At 36.1% G+C, this 27,999-nt stretch overlaps 2 protein-coding genes across 5 annotated transcripts in view; one reads left to right on the top strand and one right to left on the bottom strand.

The window, feature by feature from the left end:
• The window catches only part of PARPBP (PARP1 binding protein), a 53,762-nt gene extending 50,754 nt beyond the window's left edge, over positions 1-3,008 (bottom strand). Inside the window, exons 1-3 of the mRNA XM_074825936.1 lie at positions 2,964-3,008; positions 2,071-2,248; positions 1,450-1,602 (exon numbers count right to left, since the gene is read on the bottom strand). Coding sequence (XP_074682037.1) covers positions 1,450-1,599 — 150 coding nt within the window. The 5' untranslated portion in view covers positions 1,600-1,602; positions 2,071-2,248; positions 2,964-3,008. The remainder of the gene's footprint in view (positions 1-1,449; positions 1,603-2,070; positions 2,249-2,963) is intronic.
• Positions 3,009-3,082: 74 nt separating this feature from the next.
• On the top strand, positions 3,083-27,960 carry NUP37 (nucleoporin 37). Of its 4 annotated transcripts, none has more exons than XM_074825938.1 (11): positions 3,083-3,159; positions 4,469-4,688; positions 6,812-6,936; positions 7,909-7,981; positions 9,881-9,952; positions 14,025-14,119; positions 23,606-23,696; positions 25,566-25,747; positions 26,279-26,329; positions 26,700-26,793; positions 27,603-27,960. In XM_074825938.1, exons 2-11 carry the CDS (start codon positions 4,533-4,535, stop codon positions 27,714-27,716), a joined length of 1,053 nt encoding a protein of 350 aa, XP_074682039.1. In that variant the 5' UTR covers positions 3,083-3,159; positions 4,469-4,532; the 3' UTR covers positions 27,717-27,960. The 4 variants fall into 4 exon arrangements, with proteins under 4 accessions (XP_074682039.1, XP_074682041.1, XP_074682042.1 ...); XM_074825940.1 differs by having other exon boundaries at positions 9,908-9,952; XM_074825939.1 differs by lacking the exon at positions 3,083-3,159 and adding an exon at positions 3,277-3,378.
• Positions 27,961-27,999: the final 39 nt, after the last annotated feature.

The raw sequence follows: 27,999 nt of genomic DNA on the forward strand, positions 1-27,999 counted from the left end.
AGAAAAATATTATCTTTATCATGTCTGTAATTTTTGGCAGCCAACAGAATAACACATTTGAGTTCCCAGAGCTGGTTTTGGAAAAATGTTTGTAGTTCTCCCCTTGAGAATCACAACAAACATGACAAACAGTGACTGCCTCCACAGGTAGTTTTGCATTATTGTCCTTTATCAGTTCTCTGAGAGTCCATTTTGATGCATAATAATTTTTGAGTTTTACCTACATAGGTATTGTGAGGACACCGGGACCCTGGCTGAAATATATTACATTCTATGAAGTACAAATGTAGAATCTTGGCATTTGGATATTTCTGCTGTAATGTTTGTTGCAGTGGGGATGAATTGACCAGTTTTATATTTAATGTTTAGAGAAGAGATACTCCCATTCTGCACATTTTATACTACAAACCTTTTTCTGGTGGTGAATTCAGTTAGGTTAAAGAGTGGTTCTAGAAATATTTCTCCCAAGACATAAGCTTCTTCCAGTACAAGTGGTAATTTTTAAAATGATACATTGTAACAAAGAATGCACAAACTGAAGCAGGTTTTCTGTTTGTTTGTGGGTTTTTGTTGGTTTGGGTTTGTTTCGGGTTTTTTTAAAATTAAAGATTTGTACTACGTGTTTAATTTGCTATGCAACATTTGGGTAAGTCTTCCAGTAATTGTAATTTGTTTTCATCAATAACTAAGCTTATTGATCTAAAAAGATATCTTTAGATTATCAGAGTGACTACTGCAATTGTTCTTATTAGATGAGACACATGCAAAGGCCTGACTGTACCTTGCAACAGTTTTTGGTATGTTTCAGATGATTGCCAATACCCAGCCTTCCAGCTGTGACAAGCCACAGTGCTTCTTACAGAGTCACTTAAGGGTTAAGTCTCCTACTGATCATTTGACAGATGCTTCTTGTACACATGCAAAGAAGGCCATATATTTGATACTGGGTGTAGGTCTTCATCTAATGAGCCTCAGGAAAAACAGCAGCCAAGAATGGACTGCAGCAAGCACAACTCATGCAGCCTATGTCAAATCAGTTTTATACTCATCTTCTCATGTCCTTCCAAAGCATTTTTGGAGCACCCAGAAAAAGGATGCATCCCAAATGCCATAGTTCTCCACCCTGATCTACAGCACAGAAGAAATATTTGATAGAAATAAACAGAAGTTACATGATCAAGAAAAATACACTGATATTTAATATTGAAGTTTAGAAGTCAGATATACACTTAAAACACTTCCATTCTCCCCGCTGTCTTGCAGTTCTTTTTCGGAGCCCTGATTCAGTGTGTTTAATCATATTAATTTTAGTGCCTTGCTGCATCTGACCCTCAGTTAAAACAACAGTGAAGTGACCAAAATAGTCATTTCAAGTAGGTGCCTAAGCAAAAGGTCCAGTAAGCGAACCAAGTTTGAGATATACTAAGAACATACTGAAAGAGTGCTAACCTGTTTATTGACTTCAGCCATTGACAATTGTAACGCCATCAGCATGCAGTCTGCTCCACATAGAGTAGTCCTTTCAGAGTTTGAAAATAAAGGCCATTGTCTTCTGAAACACTTGATCAAGTTTAAAATTTTTTGCTGGAAGTCAATCATTGTCTAGAGCAGAAGATAAAAATAATTAAGAGAAATAAAAATGAATATAACTATGCAAGAGGCCTATGCACATCTCCCCCTTCCAATAACATGTGCAAATCCTGTTGTATCTTCTTGCAGATCAGGTACCTACAACAAACTCTGCCCACTAAACCAAAAGTCTAGTGAGACACCTCACTGACAGAGCAACTATGAAGATGAGGTGTTAAAAGTGCCTATGTATGACACCTCTTCATGAAGACCCCTTACTTTCTTTATACATTATGCCAACATAAAAGAATAAATATTACCACAAATATGACAGTCTTTTGTCTCTGAAAGCAGCCAGCCTGAATGCTGAAATGTCTTCTGTACTATCCGCACTCACTATACATTTAGACCAGTGTCTGTGAGAATGTTTTAGACCTGGGAACAAAATATTTACTATTTCTAAGACTTACTAACAAAGACATCTCCAAATGCTTTTGTTACCTATACAGTGTTTTGGGCTTTTTTTTCCATTACCACCCCTATTTCCTCCAGCAATGAGTTTTGGCATCAGTTTTGAATTGGACTACTTTACACTTTGGTCTTCTCCATCTTGCATTTGTCAAGACACAGGTACACCAGACTCTTCAAGAAAATTTGCTTTCTTTAAGCTTGTTCTTTCCTGAAACACAGTTCCTGAAAACTGCAGTGACAGTAGAGGAGCAACACCCATACCATTTACTTTCAGAACACAAACCCGACCTTTCCCCTTATTTCACCTAGCTAAGGCACAGTCCACAGCAGGCTTTTTGGTGACTGGTATGATCAGAAAAGCAATGAAGCATGGGAGAGGGGCAGGGAAAACAGGAGACATCAGGTAACAAGCAAGACTGTAACAGCAACTGCAGTTACTCTCTGAAATGTTTGAAGGGGACAACCTACTTTATTATTTTATGTTGACATGAACGAAACATGCAAGCCAAGGAGGAGGGAATAGGTGGGCAGGTGTAAGTCAGTGTGGGGCAAAGAAAAATCTCTCCGGAGGCGTTTCTCTCTCCCCCCCCCGAGTGGTTTCTAAGGGATAAGGCTCATTAGCAGCGAGCGCCCAGCCAAGCAGCCCAAGCACGCCAAAAAGCCTGCGAAACAAACCCCAAACCTTAAAATCCGGCATTACCCTTACAGGCACCACCACCACCGCCACCCCCATACCGCTCCCACAACTGAAAACTCGCGGCGGTGGCCGCCTCAGGGTCCCCCCCTCACCACAGCCCAGCCCAGCCCAGCCCAGCCCGACGCAGCTCCCCCCCTCAGCAGCCCCACCGCTCCCAGAGCGGAGCCACAAGCTGCCACAACCCCGCAGAGCGGCTGAAGAGCTCCCGCGTTCCTAGTGGCGCTACCTGCCTCACCGGAGGGGCAGAACCGCTCACACAGCTCGTACCGGCGCTTTAAATTTAAATTTAAATCCTCCGCAGCTGCCCAATTAGGGGCGGGAGCCGCTGACCCGGAAGCACAGGGTTGCTGCTCCCGGGGTGGGAGGTGCTGCTGGCTGTTGGCGGGAGAGGTGGTGGCGGTGGGGGATTTGGGGCCGCAGAGGTGTGTGTGAGGCGGGGGTAGGGGTGACCTGTCCCCTCCCGAGGGGGAACTCGGAGCTTCGCCCGGTCGGTCCCGGGAGCCGGCCCGGCCCGGCCCGGCCGCTGTACGGAGGAGCCCGGGCCCTCGCCCTCGCCTGAGGACCGGCAGCGCTGTGGGACCGGCGCAGCCTGGCAGCCTCGCTCGGGAGTAGCCGCTGGGCCCTGAAGAGAAAAGGAGGGAGTAGGAGGTTAAGGGGAGGGCGGGCGGGGAGGGGAGGTAACGGGTACACACAGGACTCAGTTGCCCGAATTGTGTTTCCTAAAATAATGAAGCTTAATAGCATTCTTGGTATTTTCAGTTAAAGCTAGTCTGGTAGCCTGTGTTCATGGGAAGCCTTAAAGAAAGAAAGCTATGTGTAGGGTTAAAATTTGCATTTGGCCTTAAGGAGCATAGCTACACAAGTTACATGGTTAAAGGATTTATGTTGATGTGGTGGTTTGTCATATTAATTAATAAATAAACATTGCAGTTATGGAGAACATTGCATCTCAGTGATGCCTGTGTCAAACCTGGGTGGCTCCAAAGCTAAATATTCGGTCTTGGATGCTGAGACCTTCAGATCATTAACACAGCAAAATCTGTCAAAGGCCTGAGATTTAAAGCTGTTTTTCCATGTGCTGTGTAATTAAAGGTCTGATTTCCCAAGAAGGCTTAAACTAGTGTCAAATCTGTACTGGGACTAAAAGGAGTTGTGTATCTCAGCCTTTTGTGTTCTAGCAGAGGGACGCAGTTTTCTTGAAAATTGATTGAATACAGTAGAGTACAAGTTCTTTGGTACACAGAGGTATAGGCGCTCTGCAGTGGAGGTGGCTTAAGTCGTGAAACCATCTTTATGCATGATGGTATTCTCATTTACAGTTTTGCAGCCTGGATTAACTTTGCTTTTAGTTAGACGCATACAGTCTTTAGAGAAGTACACGGGTAAAGAGAATTTAAAGGTAGTAATGTGATTTCTTGTCATTTGGTTGAAAATTTAAAAATTCTATATGTGACTTTGGTGCTTAGTTACTTCATTTCTTGTGTTGGAGTTGGGTTGCCAACAGTAGCACAAAATCTGCAGTTATTGCTGAAGTCTGTAGAGACAGTTTTGAATGGTTGTTAGTAAGGTTAGTTAATCTTTTGATGAAACTAAATGCTACATCTAAAAATAATGAGCTTAAATGCAGCTTTTGATATGATGTTACAGGAAATTTTGATTTGTTGTGTCACAAATACCTTTTTTTTTTTCATGCAAATGAGTAATGCATCCTTTTTAAAACTTTCTACGTAGGAATGTAGATTTTCATCCTGGAGAAGACGTCACTTCTGTGATACCTTGACTTAGTCCACTGAAAATGAAGCAGGATTCTACTAGAAACACTGCTTACACTGTGGATTGTGAAGATTATGTGCATGTGGTAAAATTCAATCCATTTGATAGTGGAGATGCATGTTCCCTCATTGCGTATGGTGGCAATAATTACGTTGTTATTGGGACATGCAGGTTTCAGGTTAGTTTGTGTTATTGTTGATTTTATTAGTTGCTTCCTGAAACTTACTTTGCTATCACCTTTACTACTACAAAGACTGGTGGCTTTCCTGTTTCCTCCCCATGTAATCAGGGGAGGGTTTTACTTGTTTATTACATTAAAAAGTCTGGAATATTTGTTCTTCAAAAAAAAAATATATAAAATACATGCTGGTATAAATTACCATTCTGCTGGTATAAAGTTCCTTTTGAATAGAATCATAGAATGTTTTGGGTTGGAAGGGACCTTTAAAGATCATCTAGTTCCAACCCCCCTGCCATGGGCAGGGACACCTTCCACTAGACCAGGTTGCCCAAAGCCCCGTCCAACCTGGCCTTGAACACTGCCAGGGAGGGGGCAGCCACAGCTTCTCTGGGCAACCTGTGCCAGTGTCTCACCACCCTCACAGGAAGGAATTTCTTCCTTATATCTAATCTCAATTTACCCTCTTTCAATTTAAAACCGTTACCCCTTGTCCTGTCACTGTGCTCCCTAAATAAACTGCAAAAAACCCAGGAGTACTCTACTGAAAGAGTAATCCCATTTTGGTATCTCTTCCTAATGTTGGTGACTGCTACCTGAGAACTTAAGCATGCAACTTTAGAAATATGTGACTTAATATTTGCTGTACGTTGTTCTTTACCATCACAGGATAATTGGCTCCTTTTTTGCACAGTTATATTTTGTTCTATGTACATTTGCTATTTAGATTAAATTGCCTGCAAAACAGCAAAGATTACAAGTACTTTAAACTTTACAACTAAAGTGTCTGTTAATTTTCTAGATATTTCTTTTAAGAAAGGACTGTAGAAATAACTAATTTTTTTGGTTTTGCTTTCCCAGTTGTTTTTATTGGATCTCTCTCACAGACTGTTAGAAACAGTAATATATGTTTTCTTACCTTTAAATTATTTAGTCATCATATTATGAAAGGTTCTAAAATGTAAAATACTGTATGCTCTATACTTTTAGACTGTATAAGATTTTTTTTTTGCTTAGATGCTTGAAAATCAGTAGGAGACAGCTGTTATCTTCGGAATCTATTTTTAAGCTTTTTTTCTTTAACTCACTTCTCTATCATACAGTATTATTTTTGTACTTTATCTAATATGAATAACAGCATAACTGGTCTTTTTATTGTTCCCCAAAGTCTTACTGTTGGAAATTTTCTGAAAAGCACCTAGTGCTAACCACAGAAACCTACTGCCATCTGTATTGCCCTGTATCTTGTTTCTAGTGTAGGTCTTGAAACTAATTAAAATTTTGACAACCACTGGTACAAGGTAGTTTTTCTACAATTTTCATATCCTCCATTCCACATGTGGAGTCAGTGAGTATTTCAAAGTAGGGGAAGAAAATGCTATTCTTGCTCCTTGCTTTAAGAAGCACTGAAAAACTCTGGATAATTTCATGCTGCCTCAGCTAGGTTCTTCCTAGCTTCCACATTATGCAGAGGGCATACAGAGAGGTTCTTTACCTTAAAGCAGAATTGTGATATAGAGGAAGTTTTGTAGAAATATCCTTTGAGGTGCTCCATTAGATGTTTTGAAAACTTTAGTTTTTTAGAGGTCAACTGATTGACTGATTCTACAACCCCAACTTGTTTCATCTTTCCCACCCAGTGGGAAGAATAGGCAAATTAGAAATTTTGGTCATGATAGATGACAGAGGTTACCTTTCTAGCTCTTGCTGTTTGAAGAATGTTGTTCTGGAAGTGCTAGCATTTTTCCATGGTGTAAAAACAATTTGGAGAGAAGATAGCTTAAATGACTGCTTGCTTTTGTTCCCATTGTTTTCTTCTCCTTGCAGTCTGTACTTAACGCTCTGTTACAAGTGGGCTCACCAACTTTGTTACTCAGTTTTGATTTTTGTGCACTACATTGGCCTCTGGCTTGAGACTGCAATCATTTAATCTATTTTTAAGTACTTACATATTTCAAGTTTATACTTTCTTTATGTTCCAGGTTTTTACTTTGAGGGTGTTACAATCTAAAAAGATCCCAGAAACATGTAATTTTGAAAGCCTTTCAATTTCATATCATTCTGAATTGTTAGAAAGTTAGTAAGGTGGTGTTCTGTATTAGCTAACTACAGTATTTCTGTAGGAGGAGGACGCAGAAGTGGAAGGCATGCAATATAAGGCACTAAGAACATTCCATCATGGAATCCGAGTTGATGCCATAGCATGGAGTCCAGAAACTAGACTTGATGCTTTACCTCCCCAGATAAGGTATTTGTAATACATTAGTACAATGAATCCTTGCCTCTTACCTGGTTTTGCTAATTCCATAATATTGGGATGATTTTAAAGCTTATGGGTGAAATCTAACTCTTTAGAAATCACTGACAAAGTCTCTGAACACTTCAGTAGAACAACATTTTCATTCTTAGAGTCATTCTTTTTTTTTTTGTTCTACTTCTTGTGCCCTTTCCCCCTCCCCCCAGTGAAGTAGCAGTAAGTAATTTTTTTTTTCCTTATTCATTATTTTAATGGACCTAAAATATAGTTTGTTCTTTCTTTGTACATCTGTGAAGGAATTCTTTTAACAACTTTGCTAAGGATGAAACTATTGTAATAACCTGCTTTAAAAAGCTATTTGTAATGGTCTGCATAGTATGGGCTTTGTTTAGGAGTAGGTCAGATGCTATTTGTGAGACCCATTGAGGTGTAAATCTGGAAAGATAGTTAACTATTAAATATGCACTTAAGAATGAAAATGTTCTCAATAGCTTGTAAACTTCTTCAAAATTATGATGGCTGCTTACTGCTACATTTTTTGTATGGTCTTTTGTTTAAAATATGTTAGAAATTAGTTTATGAATTTATGTTTTGGTATTTTAAAACACTGAGGGCTTGTTTTTGTGCTCTACCACTTAACTTCTTTCCAAGGAAAGTTTCAGTGGCAGTTGTGAGAGAGATTTCAGGTAATAGTTGATTCGGATTTAGCTTTGTAAAATATTTTGTGTTTCTTTCCATGAAAAATTATTCTTGACACTTGATACACACTATTTTACAGATAAGTTTCAGTTATTCTGCTTGTTGCCAAAGCAAAAAAGTTGAGATAGAAGCTTTTGTTTTTTTCAAAATCTGAATTTTCCATTGCATGTCACTTTTCAGGTTTAAACTGAAGGGAAACTGATAAAAAGTCAACTATTGCAGTGTTAATTGACTGAAGGGCTTTTCTTTGTCTGTTGAGTGTAGGTTTTGTACTGCGGCTTCTGATAGGAAGTTGAGGCTATTTACTTCAGACCTGCAGGACAAGAATGAATTTAAGGTAAGGGCAGCTAAGCTGATTTTTTTAAAAAATTTAGTCTTTAGTAAAGTCTAATCTTTAACTGCCCTTCTGCCCCATTTTGGTTAATGCACTGTATGAGATAGAGCACTGAACTGTGACAGATTCTTTATCTAGGGAAAATCATTGTATTGTATATACCTTTCTGTCTTTAAAGAGGGAATAACTGTAATTATCAGCTACATGATCTTTTGATTTAAAAGTGTTTCTGTAACAATTTAACCAAATTGAAGAAAAGCAAGTAGAGGCTTATGGATCATCTAAAATATACTCATAAACAGTGTCCTACAGGTGAATTTCAAGTACCATGTTGGATGAGGCTCCTTTCTATAGAAACCTGTAAAATTTTATGTGGTATTGGTTATTGGACTCCTCTGTAAGAAAAGCAAATTCAGTAATTTCTCTTTCATGGGGAACTGGAAGTTGCAATTCAACTCTTTCAAACAGTAGAAAATTTAAAGAAAGAATATTGAATTTAGTACATAACTGCAGGCAGGTACACTAAACATGCCCATAGGCTGTCACTTGTTTATTTCTAAGATAGAAACAAAGGAAATGTCTACCAAATACAATTTCATTTCCCCTTCTTTCAGTGTAGATGGTAGTGTTCTTAAACCGGTGATATAAAAGAAGCCAGGTCTAAACACTGTCTTCACTTTATAAGCTGAAGATTGGTTTTCTGGAGATTTCTTTCATTTGCAAGACATGTCAACTCCTGTGTCACTAGGATATGTACATATTCTTCAAAATTCTGCCATTGAAACAATGTCCCAGGCCAAGTACTAATATTTATTAGGTGTTTGTGCTAACTAGTTTGAATTTGTTTTGTTGAGGTCTCAGCCCAGAATAAGCAAGGCTAATTAATATTTAAAAATCAGGGCAGAGGGTTCCTTCTTTTTTAGTGCTTTGGAATATGATAATGCATCTTTTGGTGAGAGTTGTGTATTGAGTCTAAAGAAAATAATAGACTTTCCATTGTGGTTTGATAATTTGTATTAGTAAGACATATTTATCGTACAGAAACTGAGTGAATTGCAGATGTCGCCTATGTGACCATACTGGTAATGGAATGAATGGCATAAGAAGTAAAGCTGGATGTTACTAAAACCAACATCTTTCTTTAAAGAAAATACTTGTTGTTACTTCATACATGCACGTACCCTTAATTTCCTTCTTTTGTGTTTGGTCATCTTATCTGGATTTGTCACGCAGGCAGTGGTGTGTATAACTGACAGTTACAATCAACTTGGGTGGCACTTCTTCTAAAAGTTCTTAATGCTGTTTGCTTGTGAGTTGATGTTTGTCATCCTGTATTAAAGTTATCTATTTATATAGTATCTGCCAGTTTTATGATACTGCAGACACCAGGCTTTAATGTTAAGTTGTGAATTAAATCTTTTAACTTTTTAGCAGAATGTAAAGTTACTTGGTAATTATGTATGTCTACCACAATCCGAGAAATTTCTAGAATTATTCGTAAGCATACAGAAGAAAGAATGGATGAAATCTTTAATGTGTAGATGATGGATGGTGAATAAGTGGAATTAATCAAACATATGGATGAACCTGGTTCTACAGGCTCTATTCAGCTAAATTCAGCATCTAAATTATAATTTTTTTATTTAATTTGGATTAACAAGGCATCTGATGGACTGTCCACTAAAATCAATGAGAAATCTCTTGACTTCAGTGGACACTGGTTCAAGCCATGGATGAGTGATTTTTCAAAATGTTTAATAAATATGAAAGCCGCTTATTCTTTCTATTGGGGGTTAATTAATGATCAACAGTTTTATGTGTTTTTGCCAAAAACTGAATGTGACAGCTGTGATAGTTCATAACTTTCATACCTCTTCCTGTCCTACATCATCTGGTCCTTAGCCAAAGATACTGTTCTATACCTTCCAGAGCAGACTTCCTGTCTACACCGGCCTTCAGACTCTCCACATTGAGGTGGGATACAGCCTAGACTTAGCACTAGAAATTACCAATGCAATCTGCCATTTTGCTCGTTAGGAACTAATTGCTTCCAGAGAAATAATCAGTATTATAACTTCACACAAACACACCTTTGATAATTCATTAATTTAGACTTTTAACATACAAGTTCAAATAGGCAAGCTTATTCTAGTGAAGAATTCTAGTAAACTGATATTACTGAATTAGAATGAGATTACAAACAACACACTTTTAAAATAACAGCAATTTTGAATATACCCAATGAGATGGTTAATTTCTAGCTTATTATCAATGCATGTTCCCTATTACAACCAGGGAAGCAAAGGGGGCAACTCAGTAGCACAGTCTGCTGAGTGCTGTTTTTTCAGAATAGAATTTCTGTGATGAGTTATTGTTTTCCCAGTACTGACAAGATTTTTTTCTGGTATCTGACCAACACAAATGACACTTTAAAACATGCACTTCTAATTTAGGGGAATTTATTACACAGTAGCTTTGACTGGATGCCTAGAAATAAATTTGAAATGCCACATTTACATTTCCATTAAGATAGCAATTATTTTTCATACAAAAAGTTTAGTTGGAGAACTGATTCATCTACCCTTAGGACTTATTTCTACACAAAACGCTCTGACGAGCAGTTATAAACTTCTGCAAAAGTGTGTTCATTGCATAACACACCAGAATAATTTTTTATGATAGATAGTGAGTACAGAGACCACAGAGCATTAATACAAGTGTTGGACATTAGAATGTGATACTTCGGCTGAACAGCCACAGCTCTAAGTACTAGAAGCATGGAAGTTATTTTGCCCCAGAAGGAAACAAGCGATTGCAGTATCTTAATTATTCAACTGCTGTGAATAAGGTGCTCCAGTGTCCAGTGTAGACAGAAGGATTAGAGTATTTGTTTTTTGTCAGCTGAAGATATCATGGATGCTTCTTCATTTTTGACACTACAGAAGACTAAAGATTGTTTGGGCCTTATGCAGTACAAATGAGAAGTGTTGGATTGAATTTAACAGTAAAGCTATTAGCTTTGTTTATGCCAGCTCCATCACTGGAATTAACAGTCTAAGAACTTTATTAAGGATACACTGAGACTGAGGAAAAAGTAAAAATTCATATTGTAACTGGGTCAGGCTTGGTCTCATATTAAAAAAAATCAGAAAACAGCTAAAAATACATATTTTTACCTAATAGTGAGGAACTTGTTAGTGAAAGGAAGAATGTGGACTAGTGTGTTTATATTGGTAAAAATGTTGTCTTTGAGGCTATCATCTGGGTTTTTTTGACAAAAAGTGTGGAAAATACTTTGTCCGGGTAATCATCTTAACTTCTTATACCTGGATGATCATTGTACTTTATAATTTTTGTCAAGAAAAAAGCAACACCTAACTGATATAAAGTATTTGTAAAATCTCAGATGTTCACAAATACTCAGTGAGCTATGCTGAGCTGGCTTTCAGTAGTTTGATACAGTGGTTTCTTAGTAACAGTATGTTGATACCTCAGAAAAGCTCTTTAATAAACCTGAGGTTGAACTCACAATGAACACATGGAAGACTTTGATCCATTTTATGGTGCACACTTTACACATGGGATTTTCAGGAGAGGTACAAAATGTGCAAACAAAGCTGAAGGAAATATGTGATTACAGTCAAATGTAATCTCTGAACATTTTGTCTTTTATAGTAAACAATTAGTATGTGTTGCTTCTGGAGGGACAGACAGAGTAATCTTACTCTGTTTTCCCAGTGGAAAAACTGTCCTGATGTAATTACCAACAAGGAACTTGAAGCATACTGAGTTTTCCGTTACTTTGTCAACACAACTAATCCAAAATTTATGGGTTGGATCGAGCCCAGAACAACAAACAAAAGGTAAAATATGACTGATGGATCTCTGCGAAATCTTTTTCTTCTTTTGAGGTTTTGATTTGGAAATGAATTGTGGCTTCCTTCTCCTGCTTCAAACTTGGTTTAATAAAAAGCATATTTCATCAGAACTGTGGAAGTAAAATGAGGCAGGATATTTGAATTCAAAATGCTGAAAATTTTCAAAAGACTTGGCATTTCTGTCTAAATAGTTTAGCATCATCTTATGATGTATTAGTTCTAATATAATTCACTAGGTTTCAATTTTTTGCAATAGCTCATAATTTTATTAAGTTGGCTGCTGAAAACGTTTCTGTATTGAATTGATGAGGCATTCATAAAATTTTTAGAGAGGGGGATTTAGTTATTGTGCATGCTTGAGAGATTATTTTTTTTTTATCAGTTCTGCATTTCATCCTCAGAATAGCTACACTTGGAGAACAGATAGTGTGTTTTCCTTTCAGAAAACTGTGGAACGGGTTGTTTTCATTTGACCTTGTTTTCCTCTGCAATCTCCATGTCATGCTATTATCCAGAGGATATTTTTGTCTCCTTTTTATGATACCTTGCTGGGCAAAGCAAGAGCAGCTATGCCTTGAGACTTAATCAGTGGGACTGAAGAGGATGAAACAGGAACAGATACAACATCTACATATGGACATTTGCCTGACTTAAAATTTTAAGTGAGATTTCTGTCAAAAAGACCATAGATGTGGTTAATGAGAGAAAATATGTGTAAATCCTCAGATGGAGCAAACTGGTATCTTAACTAGCTACAGATTTTCTAATGAGACCAGAGATTATTTGCTCATACCTAGGCCCCATGTGAATTAATTTGAATGTACGTTAAACTTTGAATTGACCCTAAATGAGATGAATTTTGCATGCTTGCTTAATGATAAATGTGTATAAGTTCTTTAACTTAGGTTTTTGTGGATACTGTAAACCTCAAAAGATTACTGATGTCTGCAGCTAAGTACAAAACACTTAGTGGAATTGAGAAAAAGTGGTGTCTTGATGTTATGGCCAAGATAGCTGAAAAGCCTTCAAAATATATAAAAATTATCTAACTTTTAATTTTTACTAAAACTGGGATTTTGCTTTTATTTGGAAAAGCTAGGCTGTTAAATTGGTTTTTGTTACAGATAAATTATCTCAGTACTTCAAAATAAAAATGTCATATTAAGAAGCTTCAGGTGAGAACAGTTACACAGTAACAAGGTTCCCTTTGAGATGACTTCATACTTTCTGATACAACTGTAAATGTTTGCCTCTGAGTGACAGTTCACATGTAGGTTCACACAACCAATGCTTGTATCCTATTATTTGAGAATGGATGATCTATTAGTTCACAGTAACAGAAGAGTGTGCACTATACCCCGTTTGCTTTTCTCTTCAGCACAACAGCATGTAAAGCAGAGAGCACAAAGCCCTGTGTCTGTTCTTCTCAAATGCTTAATAGAAATTGTGCTTAATTGCTAAGGTGTGGTGTGGCTTGCTTGGTTTTGCTTGTACTGTTGTTCCTCATTTTTGGTTTCCTTAGTCATTAGCATGCATTATCTTCTGTTTCATCTTTCACTGAGAGTTTGTTTTCCACTGTTTTTTCTAAAGGTTTCCCTTTGGTCTGCCATCTTTAGTGGACATACCCTCTTAGTCAAGTTGTGCTTGGAAAAGAGCATATACTGGACAAGTGGCTGGTTTATTGCTCCTTCAGGCAAAAACTCTTGCTGCTTGCAAGAACCCCTAGTAAAAACTACTATTCGGAGATGAGTTACTTAGCAGTAATCAGAGTTCTTTAAGATATGTAGATCATGCACACAATCACTTCCTGCTCATTCTCTTTCTGAGATTTATTATCTTCTACCTTCAAAATGCAGTGGTTGAAACAAGGATAAAAAGTTCTGGTGTGATTCACTGATCTCTGTCAAACAAAAGCATCAAGCTGACCTCTGTGGTAACTACAAGGAATAGTGGGGAGTCTTTTCACCTGCAGTATGAATCTATACGTGAATGAGAGATTTTAAAGAACTCCAGTTACCGATAAATGGGGTTTTTTTTACCTTCCATGTAAAATGACAGCTTTATCTTAACACTCATATATCTTTCCTTTAGTGATTCTGATAAATACATTGTGGACTGATGGAAGTCAGCTCAAAAGTAAAAGGTGTCTTTTGTTTTCTGTTTGACAGACGTTTGATGGCCACTCAGATTACATTAATGATCTGGTATTTGCTCCCAAAGAAGGTCAAGAAGTCGCAAGTGTAAGTGATGATCACACCTGCAGGTATGCATGTTGTTCAAAACATTATTGAAATAGTAGTGTATCGCTTTTTCTGTGTGTGTATACTTTATACGCTTGCTTAAATAAATAAGCATAAATTTATTTATTTATTTTTAGTGGGCCTTCACAGCCCACTAACAAGACAACAGGTGGACTAATCTTGTTAACTAGGTTGTGGACTGGCTTTTTGTTGTGACTGTGGGTTGTTTTTTTTCAAAGCAGCATTTTGAAGTAACTAGATACAATGTGAAGAAAGCTGTTCTGTCTTGGAATTACCTACACTATAATTTCCCTTGCTGGGCCAGGTATAAAAGGTATGAGAATAGGAGAGAGAAGACATGCATAGTTCAGCACTGAACTGTACAGACTCTCTATCCATTCATCATCAGATGAGTCAAGTTTAAAACCGGTATATGTATGTGAACTTGTCCACTTACCCAAATTTATTAGCCTTACTAGGAGGTGGGATTACATAGCCTAAGGACAGTACCATACTAATGCAGTGGTACTGGCAGCTCATAATACCATGATTATAGCTGCTTCGAACCCGTATATTTAGTTATTTGTAACAGAGAAAAAGGGAAACATGGCTAAATACTTAGAAAAATGCTGGTTAAGGTTTTGTAGTACGGGACTTTTTCCTCTTCAAAAGGTCCCTCATCCTCCTCTTCTAGTAGCACACAAGAATCTATAAAGCTGCTATTCTTATCCCCATGCAGCTCACAGTTGGAGAGATCAGGAGGGCAGCTATGCAGGCTTTGCAAGTCATTGCAGTAGCAGCAAGAGACTTGAGAAAGCATCATCTTTGACTTTTCTTTGTAATAGCTGTGATAATTCAAAACTTGTCTCAGTTAAGGAACTGTTTTAGATTTTTCCCTGATTATATGAATTATATATTTGCTCTTTGAAGTTACCACCGAATCAATTCCCATACAAATGACCATGTAGTACTCAGGGGGGGAAAAAAAGTCATTTTTCAGTTAAGCTATCTTCTACCTGCTAAAAGAGAAGGGAATAGCTCTTAGAATGATTACTCTGTGTATGAGATTTTGTAAAGCGTAGATCGTCAACTGGTGTAAATCACAGTTTAGTAGCTTTAGTTGACCTATTCTGTCCTACATAAATAGAAAATCTAAAAGGCCCGTGACTTTAACACCCCTACAGAACTTAGAAATACTACTTGGACCAGCAGGCAGATTTTCCATAGACGCCCTGTTCATGTTCCCAACAAAATCATTAGGAATGAATAGCAGAAATGTATGACTTGTTCATAGCTTGTTCTGATTTATTTCCTATCCTTGATTTCTTCATTAAATCTCAACTAATATTGGGCTTATTCAGCAAAGAGCTGTTTGAATGTGCGGCCTTTTTTTGTTTATTTTATGAAATGCTCAGTGTTCCTGGGATGAAATAGAACTGGTTTAAAACCAGTAGTCTATTGATACTAAATTAAAAGGAAATAAAAATGATATAATTAATATATACTATCAAGATTTCAACTTAGTAATTCTGAAAGACATTTTATGCAGTAAACCATGAAGTCTTTGGTTGAAAGCCATGGGAAATAAGTAGGATTTTTTTTGGCTACTTGAGTTCTTATTTTTTTCCATTCATGCATGTGGAGCATGAAGACTTTTTTTATTGAATTTAAAGGTTACACTTTCAAAACTAATGGAAAATGCATTCCTTGGGACTTACCAAAATCATTCCTTACTTACTGTGTAATTTGCTTCAGCAGTAATGTAAGAACAGGAATAATTCTTCTGTCTGCACTGAGTTTCTGTCCTGAAATTGTTCTTGGGATACATCATCTGTTAATACCTTTGGAATAAAGTTCTAGAACAATTAGTATAAGACCATGAAATTTGGAGTGTTTGGGTATTGTTCGGTTAGAGTTCCACTTTTAAGTCTTAATACAATGTATCAGTATGTACAGAATATATGCAAACATGTTTAGATCTTCCCTGGTTTTCACTCAGTAGTATGTGTAGCAGAGATCTCCAAGGAACTCAGATTTTCAGTTTTCATGCACTAAACAATCTTGCCACAAGCTGCTGCAACAGTGACATCTCAGAGCTGAGTTCAGTCATTTTGGTTGGAAGACAGACAGTGTAAGTCAGGTGCTTGTTATATTCAATGGTCTTACCTTTAAATTGCTATGTCATTCAGGAATTTTTGTTGTTTCTTGCATGTAGTCTTTGGCCTTGTTGGTCTCACAATACAAGACTTATCAGCTGTGAAGTAGAACTGAATTAAAAATACTCTTGTGTAAAAATAATTGCAGTAGTCATCTACGTTATGTAGTTGTGAATAAGAGTGTTATGTGCGTTCATAGATAAGTGAAGAGGTGTTGGTATGTAAATATGCTGCACACTTTAATAATCTTGTGTTTCTGTGCACTGAGAACCTCAAAACTAATACAACCTTAAAAAGAATTGCTTTTCTGAAAGAAAGACACCTTTGGAAGACTCTTAAAATCCACCATGTTGCAGTTACTCACAACTGTATTTATATTAAAGATCAAAATTCCTGTAGCTAAAAATTACATCTGCAAAGTTGATTGAAAAACTCAAATCCTGAGTCCTAAATATCTTGCATTACTTTCTTCATTTTGTCCCAAGGATGGCTATGTTCCAAGATGGATGAAGCTCTTCATAAGCGTGTAGTTAATTTATATCTTTGGCAGGATATTGTCATTTTAAAATTTTGCTGTATTTCACTTTTTTATGCGTTTCATAATTGCTTTACTCTTTCTTAAAAGAGAGAAAAAGAAAATAAAATTATTTTTAAAGTCTGGAAAATTCTAAAGAAAATGGTAAAAGACTGGCAGAGGAAATAGCTAAAATAACTACTGTTAAACAAAAATGTGACTCAGTTTTAACTGAGTGTTAACATTGATTCCAATTGAAGTAAAAATAAATAAAAGTAAATATCTTGTGTGTACATTAAAAAATCAGATTTAGGATATTTATACATTTCTGCTGACAGTCAAGATTGGTGATGACAGAAAAGTAAATTACCTCTTGGATTTAATCTAATTGTTTTCCTTCAAATCTAGTTGTTTTTTCTTCATGATCTACCTTTCATATCTCAGTTCCAAAATTCTGTATAACATTTATGTGCATGCACTTAGTTTGCTTGTCCATTTCTTGGTATAAGAGCATGCTTAATGAATAAGAAAAAATCTTTTATGATAGCTTTAAGGAATATTTCATTTAATTCCTTAAAATTATAAAGCATTATGCACTTTTTTGAACATTTGCATTAAGTGTAGGAACATGCGCATCCCACTTCGCTAATGAGAACTGTGTGCGCAGCTCCCTGGGCACCACTCTGGGGTGGAAGCTAGTTTTTTCATTGTGATTTGGAAACACAGTATAGGAGGCTGCAGGGATTCAGATGTACAAATCATTTGTTCTGATACTTAATAAAGCCTCTGCAAAAAGAGCATAGGAAATGTTTGGAAAACAGCACAAGCTTGACAGACACCCCTTTACTGTTGGTAGTTTTTGATGCTATCTGATGTTTCTTGAATTATTTAATGCAAAATACCATCATGATAATTAACCTCTGTCTGTTAAAAGGTTAATTCAATCTGATTGATAACCACCTCGTGCTTCATCCTCATGGAGGATTACTGACAGTGTCAGGCCCTTAATAATGGCAGCACAGCAACTTCTTATGGTCATCAAGTGCCTGATTGGCTTGTATTTTAAAAAGCTGAAAAGGACTCATCCCTCTCTCCCTCCCTGTCTCTTTATTATTATTCCTAGAACTACATCAACTTCTGCTCTTTTTGTGTAATAGAAAAACAATGTACAGTTGACTTATCTTCAACTTTATCTCTGAATGTATTTGGGGTTTGATTCCTGAGTTCTGCTGTTACTTATGCCATAGCTCATGTTGCTTCACAGAGAAGGACTTTGTGAATTTATTTATCAGTCACTGTCAAATTCAGCCTTCTCTGCTGCACACACTACAAATGCCAGTCCACCAGGTTAGTTTTGCTCCCTGGACAGATTCCAGGGAAAGGTTTGATATCACTGGAAACTAAAAATAGAGTCTCAAAATCTATTGCAGTGTTTCATCTGGTTTTAGGAGTTTTTAAATCTGTAGTGTATTTGTTTATGTGGTACTCTTAGTTATTTTGTGAGGTCTTTCTCTAGACAATATATAGGAAAGCCAATTGTAACTCTTGTTTGGATTTTTTTGTTTTGTGTTCTTTAATGCATTGCCAGCACTTGCTGCACTTAAGTCTTACCTTGTTAATTCAATAAATATTTCAGTCTTTGGCTATGTTGAAAAGTTGCCATTCTCACTTATTCCTGTCTCCAAAGTTATATTTTATTTTAATCTTTCCATTCCTATTGCACTTCACTATGGTTTTTTGCCAAAATTTTAAAAAAGGTAGCTTATTTCATGTTGTTCTATCTTCATCTGTGTGATAGAATTCCCCAGTATCTCTTCATATAAGAAATGTCATACCAAAATACTTATCCTTTCTGAGGTATGCTGATTGCAGTTATCAAGCTAGTTATGAATTATAATTGATGACAACAAGGAGAGTCTTGAATTATTTTTAAGAGTCTAGTCTGACTTTGCACACTTTTTGTATACGTCCTTGTATGTCCCTCAAATATAGTCTTACACAATTTCTGTTACACTTTACAGCCACAATGCAAGTATTAACCAACAACTCTGTTGTACTTCACATCACTATGTGAGTATTAACTGGTCTCCTGTTACAGAATCCAGTCAGCTTGGGGAAAAAAAAAAAAATCACTTTCCAAATCAAACGTTTGGAACGTTGTTTCGGTCTGGTCTTAAGTGTGAATGAATAAGCCTTTAGTTAGGAAGTCTTCAAAATATGTGGATGAAATGATAGCTATTTCCTGTGTGATGCGTTATGACTTATGTTAAGGGTCACATAGTCCTAGAATGTAGTCCAGCCTATAAATTCTTTTAAATAGAAATCATTGCGTTAGATTTGTTTAGCAGCTACCTTGTATTTTAGAAGGCCATTGGCAGAATTGTAGTTGAGTTTCTCAGTAACAGTCATACCACAGAAGTATTTAGTTCTACATCTACATTACAAGCAATAAGCTGATAACAACAGCTAATTTTTCTTTGGTTGAAAGGATACAACTGCAGCTTCAGATTTTTGCAAAAATACTGCTTGGTCTCTGGCTTTGCTTTAGATAACTTTAAGGGTATTTCAGTAGTAGTAGTAGTGTGTATTTCTTGGACTTACTTCTGAGTGTGCATGTTCTGAAATGCATATTAGGGAAGAACAGTCAGTTGAGATGCCTGAGACAGTACCTGTGCAGTTCCACTGCCTCTCCCACTTCTACCAACATTGCAGAGGATAATCAGAATTACATCCCACAGTTACCAGTGAAAAATAGATCCATGCTTGCATATCCAAGTAGGTATTACAAGAAGCTAGAGGTAACATGGATTTTAATGTCAAAATCTGAAAGATTCTAATTATTAATTCTTTAATAACATTGACATTTCCTTTGACCACCAAAAGAAAATAGTGAACATGGGTCAGCTTTCTGAAAGAGTATTTATACATTTACTGTGTGAAAAGGCTTTTATTTCATGGATCAGAAATAAGTGAAGGAAATGCTCTACAGACACAAATTTAGGAACCTGTATGCTGAGTCAGGAGATGGTTTAAGATGGCTGTGCCTGGTGAACTAGTGCTAGGTAGCACAGATGAATTTCCTCTTTCTCCTCATGCAACTGCTTTTGTGGCTTGTTTCACAGTGTGCGCTGAATAGGGAGTTCTGCTGCCTAATTCTGATACAGATTCTGCAGCAGTGAACTGTTAGTTGGACAGTGCATTACCTGATTTATAAAAACTTAAATTCTTTGTTATTAAAATAAATTACTAGAAATTATCTTGAATATTGCACCTTGCTCTTCTTGTGAACAGCTAGATAGGATTTCTACAGTTGTACTTCAGCCTTCTGTTCTTTCATGTCCTGCCCAGTATGCTCTTCAGATCTTTGATAACCACTTCCACATGGAGTTGGCAGAAGACCTGAGACAAGGCCAATGTTGGTTCTATTCTCCACAGTGTTAACTAATCTCTGCACTTCCATTTTCCTTTTCTGAGATCTTCCTCTCCTCACTCCTTGTACTCAGTGAGGAACAACTTCGCTCTTTACCTTTCTTGTGTGATATCTGTAACAGGAATCTGTCCCTCTCCATAGTCCTCTAGGCTTTTCAGGGGTGCTAGGATTTGCCTCACACATGGAATATGTCTGATGGAGATATAAAGAAACATCGGCAAGGGGTATTTAAGTTAGATATTATTAAAAACAACAACAACAAAATCCCAACAAAAAACCAAAACCAAGTTGGGCATTTTTAAGAGTAGGTCAGACAGTAGTTGGTGAGTGATAGTTCAAGTTATCGTGCTTTGTGGTTGGGAATGGTATCAGATGTCAAGGTTTGTTCTAGCCCCTACCCCACTCACTAAAATTGGTGGCAATCTTATGTTGAAAGAATTCTCTTTTTTACTTCCATCTTCTGGGGATCTGAGAAATGCCTGAAGGTTGTACTATGGTTTTTACCATTGCAAATGATGTTTTTTATTCAGTTAGCATTTGGTTTTGCTTTCTAGTTAGAATTACTCAGAATTCAGAAAGATAGAATATAAAATAAGGGTAATCTCTGTTGCCACAAGACAGGTTTTCAGATGTTCTGATGAATACTTTGCCAACTTTAATAAAAGTCCATTGTGTGATAAAATTACTGCATATATGCAGCATGCCATTATCCATATTGATGTATACGACATACAATAGTTGTTCCAACATAATTTGAATATCTTCATGCTTTGAGATAACTGCAGTTGTCATTTGTTTGTTTAATCATAGGATGCAACTGACAAGAGAAGTGTACTAATGTCTCAAGAATTTTCTTTAACGGCATTTACAACTATCTGAATTTTGTATTAGTTTAAATTTTGTGAGCACTGTATATAATTTCTCAGTCCTTAGTTACTTAAAAAATAATGAATTTATTGAGCAGATTACATATTATTTTTGAGGCTTTCCACTATTCAAACTTTGGCCCTTCTTTCAACTGTGGTTATTCAAACTTTTCTCCTTTACGTTTATTGTGGAAGCTTTTTTAAATATAAAAAAAATACCACAAGCCCAATAACAAGTCTGTACAACAGTGGTTGGTGGGGGGAGGAGAAGAAGTAAGAGGGTGACACATTTCAGGTTTACAAATAATAAGGATGTTTGGAGAAAAGTGGACACTAGTTTGCTCTGGTATAAAATCGTGGTAATATTAGTAAAGTTTCAAGGGCTTTGAATGGGAGACAAAATGCTCAGTCTTTTTGGATTGATTTACATGATAGGAATGTGGACAAAACTAGAGGGTTTTTAGAGCATCTGTAGCTGATTTGGTTATGATTACTGAGTAATTGAGTAACTGAAATTCAGTTTGGCTAAATTTTTGGTCTTTGCACATTTTTTTACTTGGGTTAGTCACAAAGAAATATTGAAAAGAGTTAATTGAACACATATGTAATTGTAAACTTCCATACCAGCATGGACTTGATGCCGTCAGACAAGGATCTATTTTGATATGTATTGCCTGGTTTGTTGGGGTTTTGTTGGGTTTTTTTTCCAAAACTAAATGATACCATATTTGTTACCAAGAAAGAAGAAAATATAAGAGGGGCATTTATCCTTCTCCCCCCCCCCCCCCCCCCCCCCCCGCCCCCCCCGTCCCCCCCTTCCTGTACAGTTTGTTACTAACAATCTTACCATTCTTACAGAGTAAGAGATACAAGTTTGGCATTTTATAAATAACAAAAATAGGGAGGTAGAAAGCATAAATTCTGTCTCAACACCTAATAACCTCACTCACTTCAGGGAAGGAAACATGATGGCATGCTCCTTTGGCCAAAATGATTCACCGTCTTCTGTTATATCATAATTTTCTCCCTGCACAGTAAATACACATGGAAAGTGTTGATTTGACTTGGACAAATCTACAAGGCAAAATTTTTGGCAGTAGAAGAAAGTATTGTATGTTTCTAAATTACCTAATCAAGTAGATATTTCATTTTTTAAACAGTTGTCAGGTTTTTGTTTTGACTTTTTTTAATAAGGACACTGATTCTTCAAGATTAGAGACCCTGTGTTTTCTACAGGGAGAACAAATATTTGATCTTTTGTGGTTTGGCATAAGAAAACAACATTGTTCATTAAATATATTTACTTTATTCCCATATATTTTGTCTAGACTTATGATGTATTATTTAAGAGTTTTTTGAAATCTCTTAAATATAAGGCTCTAAGCACCCTGGTGAGATATAAACTGAAAAAGTCTGGAGGAAGTCAGCAAAAATCCTCTAGAATAAACAATAATAGTACGTAGCCACTCATCTAACTCAAAAGACTGGACAGAACACTACTTAAAAAATTGGCCGTTTCTAAGGTTTTGCATGTCAGGGAGGAAGGATATATGTGTATGTTTCAGTGTGCAAAGGCATATAAATACTATGCAGCCTTGTGGTTCAGACTAATGTTCACAAATGTGATGTTTTTGTCCTACAACTGAGCTACTGATTTTGTAGGAAAAGAGGCAGTTGAGCAGTGGCTGTGAGGTAAAAGAGTCAGGTTTGATTTTGTTGCATTTTATAAACGAAGTAGCTTCATGGCTCGTTAACACACATATCAGTTGCATCCAAAGAAAACTCACTCATCACATAACCTAGTTTTGCTGTCTCAGCATACGCTTTGCTGTCAATCCATATTGACCAAATATTGATGATTTTTAAAATATTTTTTAACTACATTTTAAATATGTACCGTAGGTGCTTCTAAAGGAAAAGATTAAACTGGCACATGTGATTTATTTGTTGAAAGCTTGCCAAGACCCTTTGTGAGCTAGTGTTACCTCTGCCATAGATCCTTTTGTTTGCCTTAGCTTCACTTTCAGCGTCTCATATTTCCATTACTCAATCTTGTCTTACCAGGAAAAAATGGAAATTCATATATTAGACAAGCAAAGTACTTTAGTGCATGGTCTTATCACTTACATGGTAATGTGGATGATTTAAGTTGCTCGGTACTTCACTCTAGCTTGCTTGTATCAGCTAGATCAACACTGACCTTCCTCCTTCGTATTGTCTCACTGTTATTTATGGTATAGTACAAAGGCTGTAGTGTTGACTTTTGAATAAAGTGGGAACATAACTAGATTTCATATCTAGACAACTAGTCAAATTATTTGGATATTGTCCTTCTAAACAGAGGCTCTGCCTAGTTCATCAATGTTAAAATACATTATCTTCAGCACTGGCCATTTTTATTGACTTCTTGAAGTGATAAAGCATGAACACTATTTCATTTGTTCACTTCCTTTGTGAATGTATTGAGGCACTGGAAGTTAATGTATATGCAGTCAAATGTCAATAAATAGTTTAATACTTTGCTTCTTTTTTTTTTTCTTTAGGGTCTGGGATTTGGAAGGAAATGAGAAGGCCCATTTTGTTTTACGTTCTCCTGGAATGAGTGTTTGCTGGCATCCTGAGGAGGCTTTTAAGGTTGTGTTTTCCAGCTCTTCGCCCTCACCGCCTTTAAAAAAACAGGAGGGTGGACTTATCTAAACTATGAATGTTTGATGCTGTAGTAAGATTGAAGTTTGGGGAGCTAGTGTACATTGTAACTGGATATTGGTTGGATCTGCTAATGTGAAGTTGCTGTAAATGAATTCTCATTCCCATTCTCGTCATTTTACCCTCAGTCCCTCACTTCTCCCATCAGAAATATTCCTTCTTGATTACGTACATCAGTTGTTGATAACTATTCTGCCGATTGTATATTAACTTACAGTTACCAGAGAAAAGTTCAAGTTTTTCTCAGTCATGGTAACACGGTTCACCAATAACACAGACTCTTATAAAGCATGCCAAGTTTTGAAAAGTATCTGTTTGAAGTTAGCAAGGGACTTTTTTGTTACTGTTCTTGCTTTGAATATATGAAGTATCTGCTGAAAAATCAAAACAAATCATTAAACTGTGATTTTATACTTATCTGTTTATTGTAATGGGGAGGATTAATCAGGTGATATATACCAAAATATTCAGCTTCATTAATGGTCTAGTCCTTGCAATCTTGGATTTATTATTCCTGTTGTGCCAATCAATAAATGCCTTAAGCAGCTACAAATAGTTGTTCAGACTACCACAAAAACACACACTTAAACCAGAGAAAAGCAATCAAGTAAGGTATCAAAATATTTACATAGCAATAGGGAAGAAAAAATCTCTATTCTCATCATGCTTTCCACCAATTATCAATATCTGGTCCTTACTAAGAAAACTAGGAAAACCATCGGTTGAAGTGGTATCACAATTCAATATGGTTGCTACTGGGCAGCTTTGTTAGCACAACAGAATTACTAGATTTGCCAAAAAATACTGCAGTATTACACCAGTTGTACATATTAGTTTTTCTTTGACCCTTATCAAAGAGTAGACAGAGGATTTTTTGTTGTGTGTTGTTTTTTTGGGTTTTTTTTGAAGAAAAACCCCTTCAGAAAGTTAGTAGAACTTGACAGACTTGATGTTTGCTCAAAAGCTTATTGCAGGTCAAAATGCTTACTGCACCATGTCCTTTGGTTTGCAGAACAGCATGTTTTGGTGACAGCTCTCTTTTTCCAAACAAACTTGGATGTTATTGGAAGTACTGTATTTAATGCTTCTTAGCCTTCCTTAATTATTGTTCATGACTACCTCAGAACCATTGTCTCCTCATGGAGAAAATCTCTTTCATCATTTAATCAGGAAACTCTTTCTACAATACTTAATAAACAACTGCTTGAATATATCACTTTAATGGAAAAAGTTTAGATAAAATCTGTTACAAACTGTTATAGGATAAAGTAAGCTGTTATATAAAATCAGTAAATGTGAATCCAGATTCTGCAGTTACACTGATTAATACTGTTGTTTCCTTGTACAGAACTATGTCAGTCAGTTCTTTGTACTCACAACAGGAACTTCTTTATTTTAAAAGAGTAACTTTTTGCTTTACAACTCTAAAAGCACAGGGCAACGGTGGTTTAAAACTGGTGCTTCTAAGCACCAAAATTATATACATATATATCAAAAGATATATATATATATCATCTAAATATATATATGGATATATCTAGAGAGAAAGAGATATCTAAAGATATGTAGAGATAAAATAATGTCATCCTTCGGTATAACAATGTGACAGTAGTATAGATTAAAGTGCTTTTTATTTATTGGTGGAATAGTGTTCAGGAGAATGTTTTCTAGCACAAAGTGAAAAATTGTATCTTTTAATATTTGCATGAAAGTATGGTAGGTTTGCTATAGAGTAGGAAAGATATTAAGATTCATTACATGCTAAATTTACAATGTTCTCTTAATTTCTCTTAATAGCTGATGGTAGCGGAGAAGAATGGAACAATACGATTCTATGATCTAATTACACAGCAGGCCATTCTATCCCTAGAGTGCGAGCAAACACCGCTGATGTCAGCAGACTGGTGTTTAAAAAATACTCTTAAAATTGGAGCAGTTGCTGGAAGTGATTGGCTAATCTGGGATATCACTCACTCCAGGTATTTTTACACACTGTGAGACAGGTTTCTTTATTCTCCTCTTAAGCAGTACATGAAAAGATGTGGCTACTTTGCTAATATAGCAATTAAATGCACTACGTATTATATCACCTATTCAGTAAATAAATGAACATTCATCAGGAATTATGAAGTCAATACAGATCCTTCCCTGGTATTTTTGTTTCATCTTTATCAATATTTATATGTTAAAAATAACATTGTCTTTTTGTCCATTTGAGACAGCATCTCACTACTGTTTACCTCTCACTATAAGTTTTATGTGTTTGTTAAAATTTCATTCTAAGTCACAAATAGATAATTATTGAACCATAATAAACTGGATAAGTACTTCAGGTTTCCTACTCCAAACTGATACGTAAACTGCAGTAATGCTCTGGTTTTCCCTCAGCTTCTTGACAGAGAATAGACAATGTGTCCCCTTCACTGTTTAAATGATACAGGCTTTTGGTACTTAGAGTATGAGCTGTAGCTGCTTGTGGAACAGTTTTTTAACCTGAATGTCTGTTTTAGTTACCCACAGGATAAAAGACCTGTCCACATTGATCGAGCCAGATTATTCAGGTATAAGTGTTGTCTCTGTTTTTTTGTCTATATACATCTATGTATATGCAAGCAGTTGTGAGTTTAGGGACCTACTTGTGTCTCACTTAAATAATTTTTAAGGGGATCTGGTCTATAAAGTTTGTGAAATTTGTGAATGACCTACATTTACTAATATGTGTAAGGTCCCCATGATTTTTTTCTGTTTTACAATGACATGCATATGGGGCTGCGGGTGGTGAATCATTTACAAGCCATTTCTCTGAATTTTTCTCTGGTGTTGGTGGACTATCTGACAGCTTCGCACAGTTAACCACGAGGCAGATAACCACGTGTGCACTTCTGATAGTCTCACAGGGATATTTGAAAAGTACATTCATTTTATTCACAGGTGGTCCCAAGTGAATGAAAATCTGTTTGCAACCACTGGATATCCGGGAAAGACAACTACTCAACTGCTTGTTCACCATTTAGGACATCCCCAGGTAAATTTTTGAGTTCAGATTTTAACTGGGATTGCATCTGTTCTCTTCAAATCACACTCATAAATAGTTAAAAGCTACAATTAAACACTAGCCCAAACCATCCAGAAATGCTGTTTGGTCTATTTTATTTTGTTTTGTGTCATCCATGCTGAGGGGAAAAAAAAAAAATCACACAACCTGCTATTTTAAAAGCTGTTTGATCTATATGTTTCATTTTGTTTTGCTTTATCAGTGCTAAGGGGAAGAAAAACACATTTAACCTGTTATTAAATAAATTTTTTCATATTTCTAGTTCTAAAGAGGCTAAAAACAACTGGTTGTGTATTTTACAGGTTTGAACTAATTATATTTTAAATCATTAATGAAAATATATCCAGAGACAATGAATGCAAAGCATAGGAAATATTTTTGTTTTGCTGGAGTTAGCATGCATTTATTATCTCCAAGCATACTAGTAGTGAGTATGCTTAAATAACAGGAAGTAATTTCATTTAAGAAATGTTTCTAAGTTTGAAAGTATGCCTATAAAATAACAGTTATGTTAATGATAATGAAAATAATTGAAACATTTTGTTATCATGGAATAATTTGCTGTACCTTACTTAAATGTAGTAAGAAGCTGCTGGAACTAAGTAGTAGATAATCAGATTTTCAGGTGGATTTCTGTTGTAACTATTGGTCAAGGAGTACTAAATCTATGGTGTTTATTTGTCTGTGCAACTTGGTATATGTGAAATATAAATGTGATAACATATAGGGATCATTTATATGGTAAGTTGTACTGATATTTCTCTTTTTTTTTTTTTAAGCCCATTCTTACTGGCACTGCAGCTGTAGGATCTGGTTTGACATGGCATAGAACTCTTCCATTATGTGCAGTCGGAGGAGATCATAAAATTTTCTTCTGGATAACTGAAATGTAAAATAAGCATTTGCCTTCAATATGAAACTTTACAGCATAATGTCTCTTCTTTAGCAAAACGGATGAATTTACTCTTTGTACTGGTATTTACTCACTTGGAGAACATAAGAAAGGAACAAGCAAAATATGAAACACTTGTGTTTGATGTTTAGCTTGCAAATACAGAAGCTTTTGTAAAATCAGTTATCATACATCTGATACTTGGTTGCTTCCCTTAAAATAAAATATACACTTTTTTAACATGGTATTTGGTGTGAAATTATTTTTTTAAAGTATTTTTTTAA

Source organism: Strix aluco, chromosome 5 (genome assembly GCF_031877795.1).
Source record: "Strix aluco isolate bStrAlu1 chromosome 5, bStrAlu1.hap1, whole genome shotgun sequence".
Classification (NCBI taxonomy): Eukaryota; Metazoa; Chordata; class Aves; order Strigiformes; family Strigidae; genus Strix; species Strix aluco.

Bases quoted from the DNA above. Each gene is read 5' to 3' on its own strand.
- NUP37 (XM_074825938.1), top strand. From the start codon at position 4,533: ATGAAGCAGGATTCTACTAGAAACACTGCTTACACTGTGGATTGTGAA. The intron at 7,982-9,880 runs GTAAGGGCAGCT...TCTGGTCCTTAG, and splicing joins AGGACAAGAATGAATTTAAG to CCAAAGATACTGTTCTATAC. The intron at 14,120-23,605 runs GTATGCATGTTG...TTTTTTCTTTAG, and splicing joins AGTGATGATCACACCTGCAG to GGTCTGGGATTTGGAAGGAA.